At 34.8% G+C, this 14,477-nt stretch overlaps 1 protein-coding gene across 1 annotated transcript in view; it reads left to right on the top strand.

Moving 5' to 3' along the window:
• Nucleotides 1-12,959, top strand: part of KIF15 (kinesin family member 15) — a 36,246-nt gene extending 23,287 nt beyond the window's left edge. The window contains exons 22-35 of the mRNA XM_009290504.2: nucleotides 89-174; nucleotides 609-684; nucleotides 954-1,040; nucleotides 2,021-2,125; nucleotides 2,992-3,114; nucleotides 4,589-4,735; nucleotides 5,716-5,820; nucleotides 6,108-6,272; nucleotides 6,724-6,830; nucleotides 9,488-9,560; nucleotides 10,171-10,208; nucleotides 11,857-12,022; nucleotides 12,436-12,567; nucleotides 12,873-12,959. Of these exons, the coding sequence (XP_009288779.2) occupies nucleotides 89-174; nucleotides 609-684; nucleotides 954-1,040; nucleotides 2,021-2,125; nucleotides 2,992-3,114; nucleotides 4,589-4,735; nucleotides 5,716-5,820; nucleotides 6,108-6,272; nucleotides 6,724-6,830; nucleotides 9,488-9,560; nucleotides 10,171-10,208; nucleotides 11,857-12,022; nucleotides 12,436-12,567; nucleotides 12,873-12,959 (1,497 nt within the window). The remainder of the gene's footprint in view (nucleotides 1-88; nucleotides 175-608; nucleotides 685-953; nucleotides 1,041-2,020; nucleotides 2,126-2,991; nucleotides 3,115-4,588; nucleotides 4,736-5,715; nucleotides 5,821-6,107; nucleotides 6,273-6,723; nucleotides 6,831-9,487; nucleotides 9,561-10,170; nucleotides 10,209-11,856; nucleotides 12,023-12,435; nucleotides 12,568-12,872) is intronic.
• Nucleotides 12,960-14,477: the final 1,518 nt, after the last annotated feature.

Here is a 14,477-nt window from a genome sequence, read left to right on the forward strand (position 1 = left end):
GGAGTTTGTTGATTTTTATTTTGGTTTAAATTATTCTGAAGACCTTATATTGTAACTTGTTATAACAACATATATTTTGATATTCTAGAACCTTTTGAAACTCCTGAAAACAGAAAAAGAACATAATGAAAAACTAACATTACAATTACAAAAAGACAAAGAAAACAATTCAAAGTAAGTTTTAATTATTGGTGGGGATTATTTTCATCTGACTTCATTGGTTTTGTCCTATGCTAGGTTTTGTATTCAGATGGGGATCCTATTTGTAGAGGTGTTTTTCCCCAGTTGGGTGGAGATAATTACATAATGGGCTTTTTTATTTTATCCAGCTTAGAACAACACCTCATTTTCATGTATTCAATTAACATGACAAATGTAATTTCATTACAAGTATAGTTCTTCACGTCAAAGATAAAGTTCTACTACTGATAGCAGTGTATGGCTAGTAACTAAACTATTAGTCTTTTGTATAGCACTGAGAAGGTGATAGTTAAAGAACTCTTCAAAAAAATTAAGTGCAAATAAGAATAAACTTATATGACTTGATTCTTGTTAAAGCTCTCATGTTCTAATTATATTTCTAAATAGAAATCTGTTTTCTTCCCCAGGGAGCTCTTGAAAGTACTTGAAAAAGCACAGGTGGAGAAACCATCCTCTGAAATGGTGACACAGTGTGAGCAGCAGGTACAACAGCAGAACCGAATGACTAAATCGTGTGTTCTTGGATTTTCTTGTGTATTAATAGCAATTTTATTGGTGAACTGACTGTTGTGTAGATTACCAGCAAAATAAATGTAGAGTTCTCAAGTTTCAGATTGTTTTGTTAAGCTACTGCTTAATTTTTCTGGTAAGGTAAATAACTTAATTCCTTCCATTTTTTTTCATGGCTTTGTGCTTTACAAAACATACTTCAAATAATTAAGTCTTTCCTTCACAATAATTATTTCTTCTAGGAAGCAAAACTGCAGAAATTGGAACAGGCACTGGCTGCTGCTGAAGAGTTTATTGTTTCTTTGAAGAAGACAAATGATGCGGATAAGGTTTGGGCTTATTTCTGTTAATGATACCCAGTTTTGCAGGTAACTACGTTCTGTAGTAGAGTTGAAAGCCCAGAGCCTTTCTATGATACTTAATAATTCTGTGATTCTAGGCAATCCTGGCTGTGTATCTAGGTAAAATAAATCCTACCTTTTACTGGTATGGAGTTTGCAGGATAGTAGGAAACTGGTATGCATTCAGAGAAAACACAAGATAACTGAAGGTTAAACAAAAAAAAAAAAACCCCAAGGTAAAGTTGTCTACTGGACAAAACATTCAATGCATAAACGATGCATAATTCCCCCGATGATTAATAGGGCCTTCCAGTCAGTGTCATGTTGTAATGGGCTAATAGAAAAGGTAAGAAAGGTGATGTAAGAATGTGACTGTGGGAATCTTTATTAAGAAAATCAAAGCACTTTTACATGAAAAGACTGCTCTGGTGTTCTGAAAGCTTAAATAGCAAAAGTTCCCATAGTACAAGCATTTATGCTGTATGTAAAAAAAGGCATAAGAAATCACATAGTGTGTTTACTATCCAGCATGATGCACTGATAAGTCTTGCTTTTTCCATGCTAAAACCAGAAATTTGACGTGTATAAGGTCAGAATAATCTGGTATTGTCAGTGCAGTGGCGTTTCTTGAATGTGCCTTTTTCCATTACAAAAAAATGTAACCTTAAACTATAGTACTCCTATTCTCTATTCGAAACCCATTACAGCCTGAGACTAAAATCAGAGGGCTAGTCTTCTCTTCTAATGAATACAGCAGGTTATTTAATTCTTTATGTAAGTGCTTAGAACAAAAGCCAATGATTTAACAACAAATTTCCTGTTACTCCTTTACATGTTCATATTGAGGCCTCATTTTCAAATGGCTGTTTGAAATTTGGGATTGACAAATTATACACCAAAGAAAGTCCAGTAATACATTATATATATATTATATATATTTTATCAGGATTAACTTTTTTGTGTTGCAGGAAGTTGTAACTGACCTGATGAGACAGATCCAGGAGCTGAGGTCTTCAATTAATCATAAAACTGAGTCCATAGATGGGCTGACAAGAGAGCTCGAGGATATAAATGTATGTTCTGTCATTTTGAAGGACATGGTATAGTTTTTCAGAAATGGAAGGCAATGACATGTCTTATCATGGGTCTCAAACAGCGTAACTTACTGTAGCATTTTAGAAGGAAACTTCTTTGTTTTGACATGTTGAAATCTTCTGAACATTTTATGCCTAAGGCTGTCTTGAAAACTGAACTCTTTCCACATCGTGGGTAAAGAGCAGTGTCTCTAAAGGGACCTATTCACATCCTGTAAACTACACTCCGCTGACAGTCACACTTAGATTTTCCCAGAAATTGGCAATTTAAGACCTCAACAATTGAAGCTGACTTGTAAATTTTTGAGGGATTGAATTTTTATGTTGCTATTACTATGTTCTACATCTGAAAACATAAGTATAAAGAACTAAAACTCTGTATTTGAATAACTATGAATAAATATGATGCATCCTCTTTATTAAAATAGGTCTGGTTTGCAAACTGATAGAGCAACCCACAGAATGCTTTAGATACTGTATATGTATGAACTATGAATTCAAAAGGTCCTACAGACAAAATGTTGATGAGACAGATTTCTACATATCGTTATCAGGTTTTTTTCAATAGTGGTTTTAGTGGTTAATATGTACTGTGGTTGGTTAATACTATTAAATTAATCTTTTTCCATTGTTCTAACAACTCATTTCTAATAACACAGTTTGTACAATTTAGGAAGTATGATATATTGTTCTGATTTTAGTCACTGACACTGATGAGACTTTACACATCTGTAGCTGTCATAATAAGATTTGTGATATACATTTATTTGTATTATGTTTGCCAACTTTCTTTGGTAACATGTTTTCCTAAAATATTCTAAAATTTAATTTAATCCTTTTCATAGTGCAAGTATAATCTTGTTCTGGCTGCAAAAGAAGAAAGCAAAGGCATCATAGAGGATCAGGAAAAGAAGATTGAAGAACTGAGGGAAGCCTTGGAAAGAAGACAAATAGCTGATAACATTGAGGTAAAAACATCAATGTTGGTATATTTTGATTATTTGTTCAACAGACCAATTGGATGTGGTTTTGCTTAAAATACTTGTGTAAAACTTAACCTCATTTTAGTTCAAACTAAAGCTAGTTAAGCTGTTCTTAAAGAATTTTTCATGATATACCTGACATTCTGTTAAATCATCACATTACTTGACATAAATACTTTATAAGCTACTTCATAAAAACCTATGCTAAAAGCCTGGTTTAATTTTGTTAAGGCCACTAAGGAGTCATCAGCTGAATTTAATGGCAACATTAGATGATGCAGCTGAGAAATTAACATAGGTAGAAAACTATATTATGTTTAATATAATGTCTTCCCCCACTGCTACTATATTCAGTAATATCTTCTCTTTACTCATAATTTTAACTGAAAGCTCCACCTGCTGGAAACAGATCTAGGATGCATGGTTGATTCAACTGCTGTTTTGCTTTTTAAAATTGTATCTTTCTTTTTTAACTTTGTCTTTCCTGTTACTGCTCTCACCATTATTTTGGTGAACGTGTCCATCAGTCAAAACCACCAGCCTCTCCTTACAAGTAATTTCTATAAGATCATCTGTCACATTACATATGCTTAGTCCAATCATATAGCACCAATAAAGTCTTTCAGAGTAGTGCTTGCTTCTCAAAAGGCATTCTTAAATATATTTCCACTATGTTTAATAAACAGACTATCTTCATTAATAATGATATCTAAATTTGACATTCTGGAATCCTAAACTGAGTTGCCTACCAAATGGATCACTTTCTGGTTTTGGGGTTTGTTTTTTTTAACTGAAGCAACAATTCTTATTACACTGTTATCCTTGGGCGTAACTGGCTCCTGATAAAATCACAGTGTTTCTCCTTCTTTGACTTTGTACATCAGTTACTAATTTCCTTCATGCTTTCTTGACTGGACAAAAACAACTAATCCAAGGTGGCATTTAAAATACTAAGCACTGTTTCTCCTTTAGGTTAACATGCCTTGTGTAGGTATGATGCCCTATCAGATGGGGTGGGAGTCTAGATCCTAGAATAAATCCAGAGGTATCTATAGAATAGCAGTGCACTAAAAATCTGTAATCGCTAATTTAGCATGGATTAAAATCTATACATTCTTTTCTGGTTTCTTATTTAAAGAATTGTATCTCTTTAAGTATACGTTATACACTAAAACAGTGATTGATTCCAAATATCTCCCACAAGTATCTAACTGTACCTATACTGTAGGAAAGTTCTCATTTTTTTTCTGCAACCAAGACAATGGATATGGAAAACATGCTAAAATAAGAAATTTATAGATGAATGCTTGCTACAATTCATAATGAAAAAGTGGAGGGAAAAGGGAGATGCTTGTAGCTGTTAGCAATCTTAGCAACAATGACAAAACATCTTGAAACAACTGCTTTAGACTAATAACTTTAATATTTCTTTGTTTACTCATCCAATGACTTAAAATAGAGAGACCTTCTGTGTGAAGACTTGCATCATACCATTGATCAGCTGAGAAGACTGACTGAGGCCTCTAAGAAACATGATTCATTGCTTCAGTGTGTGCAGGAAGACGTAACAAAGAAAGAAGCTCTAATCCAGGAACTCAGGGAACAGGTAAAACAAGGAAATTCTTCTCATAATTAGCTCCTTGGGAGGGAGCTGTGGTTAATTGTAGCTTCTGGAAAAGGTTTTACTTGTAATTTTAGAGCATCTTGTAAGCAGTATTCTTGGTGAAGAGCAATGCTCCTTTCTGTAAAAGCAAAGCAGTAGTTCAAAAGCTTCTGAACAAAGGCTAGATAACTTTGGAAATGGTGTCTAGAGATCACAAAAATGTTTACTCTGAAAGCAGAGTTAAATTATCAGTACCTATAACAACAGAGCAACCTGAGGTTATAAGCAGCGTAACCTAGGGGATTACTTCTTCCTCTGCTTAACACTTACCCACAAACTATATCATTATGTAGTGGAGATAATTGTTGAGCTTTATACATTACACAGTCTGAGAGTGATTTGGAGCTTTTGCAGACCAGATAGCTATGTTAAGCCTATGTCCAAATTTTAGCTCTAGCTGTCACAACTGTCATAATGCTAAGTAACATATTTGTGTTGGCAAAAACTAAGGATAAGTTATTTTGGAAAGAAGAGTCCTTTTGTCACCTTAGCATATTCTGTTTGAGGAAACCAATTAAATCTATACCAGTAATATCTTTGTTTGTATCAAATCATGTTTTGAACCAGTAATGTTTGCCAACAAAGTTCATGATAGTTTTTCTGTGCTAGCAAGCCCTTTGAAAGGTAGATTGTGTTAGCAAGGCAAAAAAAAAAAAGCAAATACCAACAACAAGAACAAAATGCAGATTAACTACACAGTATACAGGGTATATATGCTTTCAAAAGATGCTTGTTACATGCAACTATTGAATGATTAATAGTTATAAGGTAAATATAGAAAACAATTATTGAAGTGAAGTCTAAGGTAATCTAAAATAACGTGGTGTACTTAAGCTTGCTCAAAATAGAGATATGGCTGCTGTTTTCTTTAATATTTTGTGTGTATTGTGAGCTAATTTAATTCTAATTGGGGTTTCTAATAGCTGGACAGAATGACAGAAGAACTGGAGAAGACAAAGAATGAATATGAATTAAAAATGAAGCAAATAGATTGCTTTGTGGACTCATCTTCAATAACATTTCCCCAGGTATGGCATTTGTGAGAGAAACATTTTCATCGTAATGACTGTTAAAAGTCATTGAAAAGGACTAAAAGTTTACAGCATGGCTTCAGGCTGGGACCAGAAATGACAATATATTGACAGTGGTCAAATCCCATTCACCTTGTTTGTAACTTAAATGTATTATTGATGATTTGTCTGCCAGGAACTTATTAACGTATGTCTCCAATTAAGTATTAAAACATGTAACCAATACATAGAGGAAACAGTTCTTTGCTAATAATTTGTGGGTTTTGTTTCTCTTAACTTGCCAGTGTCCAAAAACTCCCCCTAACTTCGATGTGAATTTAGCAAAGCTCTTGGAAACTCATGAGCAAGAAATAGCTGATCGGAGGGCATCTGCAATAAATCTGGAGCACCTCGTACATGAACTGAATGAAGAACGAAGAGTTAAAAATGATGAAATTCTAAGGCTGAAGGTACTATGAGTTAATCTTTACAGGCAATTTGTAAGGTTAAAATAAGACAGAATACAGAGTTCAGATTTTTAATGAGCTCTGCTTAGTAGTCTGTCCATTAAAGCAGGAAGGCAGTTCTTGGTCTTCTCTTTAGCTAGGCTGGTAACAAATGGTGACAACTTGCTTGAGATGTCCATATATCTCATTTTCCCAAGGACTGAGTTGTTTCCTGTTCATGAATATCAAATTGTAACATCATTTTTGCTGATGAAACTGTTCTGACTTACTCTAAATCCAGTTTCTAATGAAACGGTAAATGGAAAGGTGATGCAGATCTTTGCCAGAGAACTGTGCTTGTTTTCTGAGAAATGGCTTTGTCTTCTATTTTACTCAGAAACATGTTCAACTGGAAATGAAAACAGGAATTGCAATTTGGTCTTCAAATAAAATGTTTCCAATTTCACTTGCTTAGGAACAATTAAATGAGTTGGAGAACTTGCGTCTGGAAATGCAGATATTGGTGGAGAACAACAGGAATTTACAGAGCCTTGTAGAAGCTCAGAGACTAAGCAAGAACAGGTAAAGTAAAATAAACAAGAAAAACCTGTCTTAACTTGAAGCAGTTAAGTAAGATAAATTTACAGTTTTTATTTGAAATACAATCTTACATATTGTTTATATAATTAGAGATTGACTCAGCCTTTTCTATGAAAATTGTTTACTGGCTTGTAAACTTTATTGCCTTTAAATCACAAATTAAATACAGCAAAGTTTTATAAAGGAAATGTAAATAGAATGTAAAATAATTACATGCGTAGCCATTGCTGTGTATTATATATTGCCATATCACTTGTGCAGTTATGGATGCAGTAGATGGGAAATGTCCAAATGAATTCAACACAAGTTTTAACATAGACATAAATGGAACCAGTTCTCCACCTTGTGTTTTTGAGGGTAAGGAATGAACTTCCTCTGAAAAGATGGTATGCTGCTGTATACCTCAGATTGGAGATATCCTGAGGTGTGGTTCGAACTGTAATCTGTACAGCTTAGTTTTGGACAGAAAACATTTTGTTTCATGGCTTACCTTTTTTGGTTTTTGTTTTCAATTTTGTAAAGAATTAAATAATCTGTTGTTTTACATCTTGTGAAAAGAAATCTGAACTGGCAGCAAATAATTCTGTTGATATTTATTTAATGACAATTCATTTTTAAGGGGCAATTTAGTAAACAGTAACTTAATGCTAGGTAGGAGTTAATCTTTTCTTGCCTATTAAATATGTAACAAAAAAAAAAAAAAAAAAAAATCCAGAATTTTTATCTCTATTTAATGAAGTATCAGTGTTGTCAGTTTTAGAACTGACTTTTTGGTAAGGTAAGTATTTAATGTAAAAGAGCACTATTAAATTTGCAAAATTAAGTATTCCAATTAGAAGATGCTGTAAATTGCAGGTGTCTGTGCAACTCCAATTTGTCCTCGCATTATATGTATTATACAGTAATCTTCAATTATGAAGGGACTCATTTGTGGAAAACACTCTGTGCAGAAGGCCTACTGGGTGGGACAGATCAAGTGGGATACTGAATGATGATGTTGTCTCTGGGGCCTTCTGCTTTGTTTGCGACAGACATTTGAAAGTGTGTTGTGAATTGAAATGGGAATATCAGAAAAACAAGAAGGAGTTACCTTGCCGTGGAAAACTGGATTCTGTGGCTTTGTTTTTCACACAGTTTATGGAGTAGGTTACTTGGACCCAATTTTTCCACAGAAAAGCATTACTTTTATGTTCCTCATTTGCTAGATTCCCAACTTGGGACCTTGGGATATAATTTGGATAAGCGTTAACAATTCCCAGCTGCTGTTAGTTGATAGGAGTTGTGGTTTGAATAGACTGAAGGCTAGTAGTATATTGCATGCTCTCTGAAAAATCAGGTTTAGATATCTCAGGTGGGGATATTCACAACACACACATGCCTCGTATATTATGGGAGCAGCTGATAGCAGCTACAGTTAGTAATCTTTTGTGTGGCCCAGTGTTAGAGAGTGAGATGATTTGATCATTGGTGTCACACGTGACAAAGTCATGAGATGTGAGGATCTTGGACTGCATTGGAGGATGTTTGAGAATACAAAATGAGACCAAGTGCCTGCTCTCTTTTGGTATTTAGTGTTAGGGCAGGGAAGAGCAAGCTGTACAGGAAAGGTCAGCCTTCGCCTCTGTAATGCTAAGCTGGAGCAGGCTCAGTTCACTACTTTGGAGCTGGTACAGGCTGACCAGTACTGGAATTTGAAAGGCTCAAGGATAATCAATGATTCTAAACTTGGAGGTTTTAAAGTTCATGTAAGTATCCACTGAGAAAAAGTAAACAAAGCATGTTGCAGTTTTGTCCAACCATTTATAAGCTAGATGAATTTGGGTGGATTTTGGAAGTGGGTGGTACCAAAATTTAACAAGGAAAATAAATTATTTTCATTTTACTTCTCAGAAGTTGTTAGACTTTTTAAGCTGGCATTTAATTAACATTAACAAAAAAACCACCCACTCATACATATACTTACTTTCTCAGACTGAGGCTGTTTATACCAGATATGAAAAATAAATCATCCTAGCTAGGTATGTTGACAAAGATTTTAAGTTACTGAAGATAGTGATCTTTTATAATTGCGTCAAATTACAATAACTGTTAATCAATGAAGTTCTTCCCTTATGGTATACTACAAGAATGAAGTGGTCCCAATGGTGTGTTGGTTTGAGGGTTATTTTAATTTTATGGTGTTTGCATACTTCCATCCAATGTCATGTTTATTAAAAACTAACAAAATAAAAAGTTTCCAAGTATTCTGAATGCAAAAATGTTTTACCTTCTTAACTTGGCAAGACCACAGAGCAAAGATCTTGTAGGAAGGAATTGCTTTCTGCAGTCTATAGGCACATGAACATCATGAACTAATAAAACGTTTACCTCGATCCCAAAGCTGTCTAACATACATTTGCATAGTTACTACATTTTTAATTGTTTTCATTAAAACATTAGTTTCTCTGTACTCTAACAAAGGAAAATGTGACGTTCTTGGAATATAAAAGTTTAAACCCTTTCAGAGTTGTTTCGTGATCTTCAGTATTCTGGGTATGAACGTGTCAAGACAACTACAGACATTTACTGGTTTAATCTGGGTAAGATGTTTTTACAACTGGTTTACTCTGAGAAACTTTCCTCATTCTTGGATTTCCTAGTGATCAGAAACATCCTGATGTTCAGTACCTCAAAGAAAAAGAGGAGGAGATTGCTGCAGAACGACTGGCCAAGGTATATCACCCTTTTCATGTAGCAGTCAGTTGCTAGTTCCCTGCTATGAAATATTAACATGTTTTCTTCTGTTTCATGCCAGTGAAACAAACACTGATTTCTAGTGAATTCTAACAGATACAGAGCCTGATACTTACCTTTTAAGGTTTCTGTCTTGGTCTAACACCAGTGAACTGGGTGTCAGATCACACAATAAGTAAAACCAGATTCAGATCACTAAATCTGACTCATCTCCACAGAGCTGGAAAGTGAAGACTGCGTCACTTGCTATGTCAAGGCTCTGCCAAAGGGAAGTTTATGTCGCAACGGAGGTTGCCACAGATCTCCCAGACAGAAGAACTCCCTGCCAGAGCTCTGCTGTGTATGAATGGGCAGAGATATTGCTGTGGGTCATTTGTGCTGGCACAAAATTGGGAATACATGCATATAGCAAAGAGATGAGCTTATAGTGATTGTTAGAGATGTGAGTTACTGGGCAGTAGGATGATTTTGGTAGGATCTGGAATGAGATACTTGGCATCAGTTAAGTGACAAATAATTTTGCATATATATATATGTGGGTATGTATATTAAACATTATGAATGTAACTAATATTTTGACCTCTTACAGAATAAAGCAATGGAGGAGATGCTGAAAATCAAAGCAGAGTAAGTTTAATATTGTTCATTGAGCTGGAGACTTGTATTCAACTCAATACCAAAAAGGTATATTTAAGCAATAGAAGTCCAAGATCTGAAACTATAAAAGATGTAGTTCAGAAATGTTGTTTACAGTTCCCCAAAACACATTGAGTTCTAACTCTTTCTCATCAGTAGGTGGTAGTAGCACCTATTACTATATTTTCTAAAAGGGTAGCATTATATCAAATACTCTGAAATAGGTGGAACCATAGAAAAACTTAAATTGGAAGGGACATTTTGAATTGTTTAAAATTATCTATGTTTTGAATTCTTTTATATGCAGTGACTTCTAGGCACATTCCTTTTCAAATTAAATTGAAATATTAAAGTAGTAAATACTTTATAATTTTAAACTTAATCTAATTCTTTGCTTTTTTTTATGCTATTTGTTTTATTTTTTGCACTTCAGCTTGAATAATGAAAACTGTTTATTGTTAGAGGATTCCTAGATTGTCTTTGCACTATTGTGCAAGCAGTCCTCGAAATTCAAGTGTCTTGCACCTTGGATGGATAGTATTCAAGAAATAAAATACTGAATTAGTAGATGAAAATTAGTTTGAAAATGTTGCTCCTGTTATTCTTTTCCTAATCTGTATTGCTTCAGGGACTCATAGCAGCTGAATCTCCTAATATTTCAGTTATTTACATTTAATGGAATGCTTTCTATGCAAGTAACTTCTTTTAAGGATGAAGATAGTTTTTATGAACACGGTCATTTCAAAGTAATTTAGACTAAGTTTTCCAGAAACCTTAGTCTTGATTAGGGGTTATTTTGCTATTCAATGCATTGGTTTTTCATACCTGTCTGGTCTCTGAAATACACTTTGTAACAGTGTTACAATGTCTCATACAAACTAATAATGCACAAAGACAAAAAAGATTCTTTTGTCATCAAGAAAATGTCTTGACAAATGCAACAAATGAATACTGTTTTCATACAGTAGGTCTTAAACACCAGGCTTCAGTGAAACACAACTGATGACAAAAATATTTTAATTTATGCAACAGTTGAATAGATATGCAAAATTACTAAAGTTCATATAATCAGTAGACAGGCTGCTAAGTTTGGCGGCACAGTTTAATATTCTGTGAGCCTGATAAAATTAAAACATTTTCAGCAGACGAGACATCTATCCAAAGTGGTGGTCCTTCTGTTATCCGGCCAAACAAGCTCAGACCATCTCTGAGCCGTTCAGAGATGTTTCTGAGCAACAAGGCTATTGGGGAAAAGCCATGTACAAACAAGCAATTTAGGGGAAATTTGAAGAGCAGCCGATTTGATCTGGCAAATTTACATGCCTTAGATGAATTCATCGTGTTCTTGTAGGTGAAGCTTCTGTTTTCTTCCCTGAGTGGACTCGTATGGAAACAGCATACTTCCCAAAAAGAAGAGCAACTCCAAAACACTGTCTAGTTAAGATATTGTATCAAACTCGAGAGCTGTGACGCAGAATGTAATTTTTCCTTCTGTTAGCACTGAATTCTAGGGAAAATAAATTGTCTTAAAAGGGTATTTTTAGAAGAGTCTGCCTACATGTCCAAGGATGACTTACTAATTCAGTTGTATGCCATTTATGTTGTTTTTTAATATTATATGATGCTTTTATATTGGCAGATTAGAAGACACCAAAAATACCCTCAAAATCAAAGAGAATACTTGTCTTGAAATGACTCTGGAGATGGAACGAACAAGAGCATTGGAGCTGAAAGCATTCCATGAAAAAGAAGAAATTAGATCAAAACTGGAGGAAACATATGAAGAGAGAGACAGAATTGGAAAGGTTCTATATGTATAATTTTTTGTTGTCTTTAGAATCTTATTCAGCAGAGGTAGAGCTGTTGCTAATTGGACAGTATTCTGAATTAATTAGCCATCAAAGACTGCCTCTGAAAAGGTTTTGTCTTGCAGTGTAGTTATATTTGTGACGCTGTTTCCTGCACTAGCGGAACTGGGTACAGAAATCACTGTTGCAATTCGTAGTACAAATCAAATGATGCTTTTGCCCTTTAGAGGTATCTGATGTAGTACCTAAGGAGACATAAAACAAATATGTATTTCCCGAATGAACCAACTCTTGCATCATATAACAAACTTAAATGTTAGTATGTTAATAGTTCTAATAGAAGCTATTTCTTCTGAAAAGAGAAGGAGGGGCTACAGTTAAGAGGTACACAACGTATTTGTTAATTACAGGAAATGGACTTGCTGAGGAAGCAAGTTGACTCTCTCGCCGAGGAGAATGGGAAATTACTTGGGCATCAAAACCTAAACCAGAAGATTCAGTATCTTGTGAAACTGAAGAAAGATTACGCTAAACTTACTGAGGTAAGTGGCAGAGTGGAATACGGATTGAAGTAATGGCCTGACATAGAAGAGAGCTAAGCTTTGAGAATAAAAACTAAAATTCTTGCCCTGCTGTCGGAGACTAATAGGTTCCTCTGATTTTATGCAGTTGTGTAGGTCATGGCTGGCCTGTCTCCTCACAGGCCCCAGACAAGAATCACCCCATTTTATTTCCTCAAGTACATAATGTATAAAACACTTGAGCAAGTGTAGATACCACTTATTTCTAAATATGAAATAAGTGAGTATAATTTCCTTAATACACCCATGTTTTTTCTGTTTTACAGGAGACTGAAAAACTACGAGTTGAAAATGCTTTTTTGAAAGAATCAAAAAAATGTGACATAAGTAGACATCACGATCAGCTACAATGACACAAATAAAACTGCAGAGCCATATTTTTAAAGTGTACAGAATAAGCAAAAGCCAGTTGTCAAACTTTACTTTTGCTGTGGTCCTGGAATAATCAAGTATTTTAGTTCCTCTATTTTTTGCTGGTAATAACTTTTAGTGAAGAATTTTACTCCAGCTGAGTGGGAAGCTTTCAAAGACCTTCCTATAATTTTTCAAAAACTGATTTTGTATAAGTGCTGGAAGATACTACCTTGAAACTTTCGTACCTTGCCAAGGAAAAGCTTTCTCACTGGGAACACACCTGGATTTTTGTTGCCTTTTGTGCTTTTATTCTTCATTTTCCTACCTCTTCTGAAATGCTACGTTTTCTAGCAGAGCCGAATTTTTAAAATTTCTTTGAAAAATTTTTTTTAAGCTAAATATAGGGTGTTTTTACTGGGTTAAAATCAATTTGTCAAATTTATTAACCATTAATACTTATGGGTTGCTTAAAAATACTTTTCATATTGGAGTTTGTTTAATAAAGCACAAATGTGAATTTAGTAATAGACTTGTAAATAGTACTATAAATATCTTTTGGCTTTATATTCTTTTCTTTCTCTATTTGAAATGAAAGTACTTTTTAAACACTTTTTCCCAGCATAAACTTACAGCAGACTCCTAATTAGCATTGTAGGAAATTCTTTTGAAGTATTTTGCAACCATTTTCTTATCAAACAAAAGTTAGAAATGTTAAGAAACAAGATCTGAAAATACGCAGAACATTTTAGGAGTATAGCATAAGTTCATTTAATCGCGCTTAAGGTTAATTGCAAATAACTGAAACTTTTATTAGTGGAACACAAAACATTGATTTATATACCAGTATCAGACACTGCTTTTTTTACTGTCAGTAATGCCATCGTTCTATTTTTGGCTACTTTGTACAATACTACCTTTGCCCACAAGCAATGGGGCAAAAGGGAATGAAGAGAAAGGCGTGTGTCAGGTGAAGGGCAGGATGCCTAGGGAGCTGCTTCAGTATTTGGCTGAGGGGAAGAAGAATTTCCCCCAGCTTATCTATTATTTTAAGTTGCCTAATCCTGCAGATTGTGATGCGGAGTATAGAAGTGAAAAAATTGACCTTAAAGTGGGGCGGTTTTGTTTTTCCTGTAGACAAATGATAATGGAGATCAGAAGTAACTAACGACGATTACTAGCACTCTAGAGGGGTTTGTCTTGGACCACAACGCTGTTGTCCCCTGTGGCCTTTATTTGTTATTGCCATGTTCTAGGTTTACAAACGTTCCTCGGAGCACCTGTCTGCCTTGTTGTGACTGTTCCTGGACTATGTCCGTGCAGGCAGGGTGTTCCGCCCCTCCCTGCCAGGGGAGGCACGATCCCTGCTGCACGCTGCTTACTCGTCAGCCTTTCTGTGTGGTATGTCTACGGTAGGACTTGCATTGTTCTCATACTCCATCCTTTTTTTAAAAAATAAAGCCTTTGTATATAAATGAGCACTGCACACCTGCATTTTTCTTTCCCCTGCTTCCCCCTTC

The sequence above is a fragment of the Aptenodytes forsteri genome, unplaced genomic scaffold (genome assembly GCF_000699145.1).
Source record: "Aptenodytes forsteri isolate BGI_AS27 unplaced genomic scaffold, ASM69914v1 Scaffold426, whole genome shotgun sequence".
NCBI lineage: Eukaryota > Metazoa > Chordata > Aves > Sphenisciformes > Spheniscidae > Aptenodytes > Aptenodytes forsteri.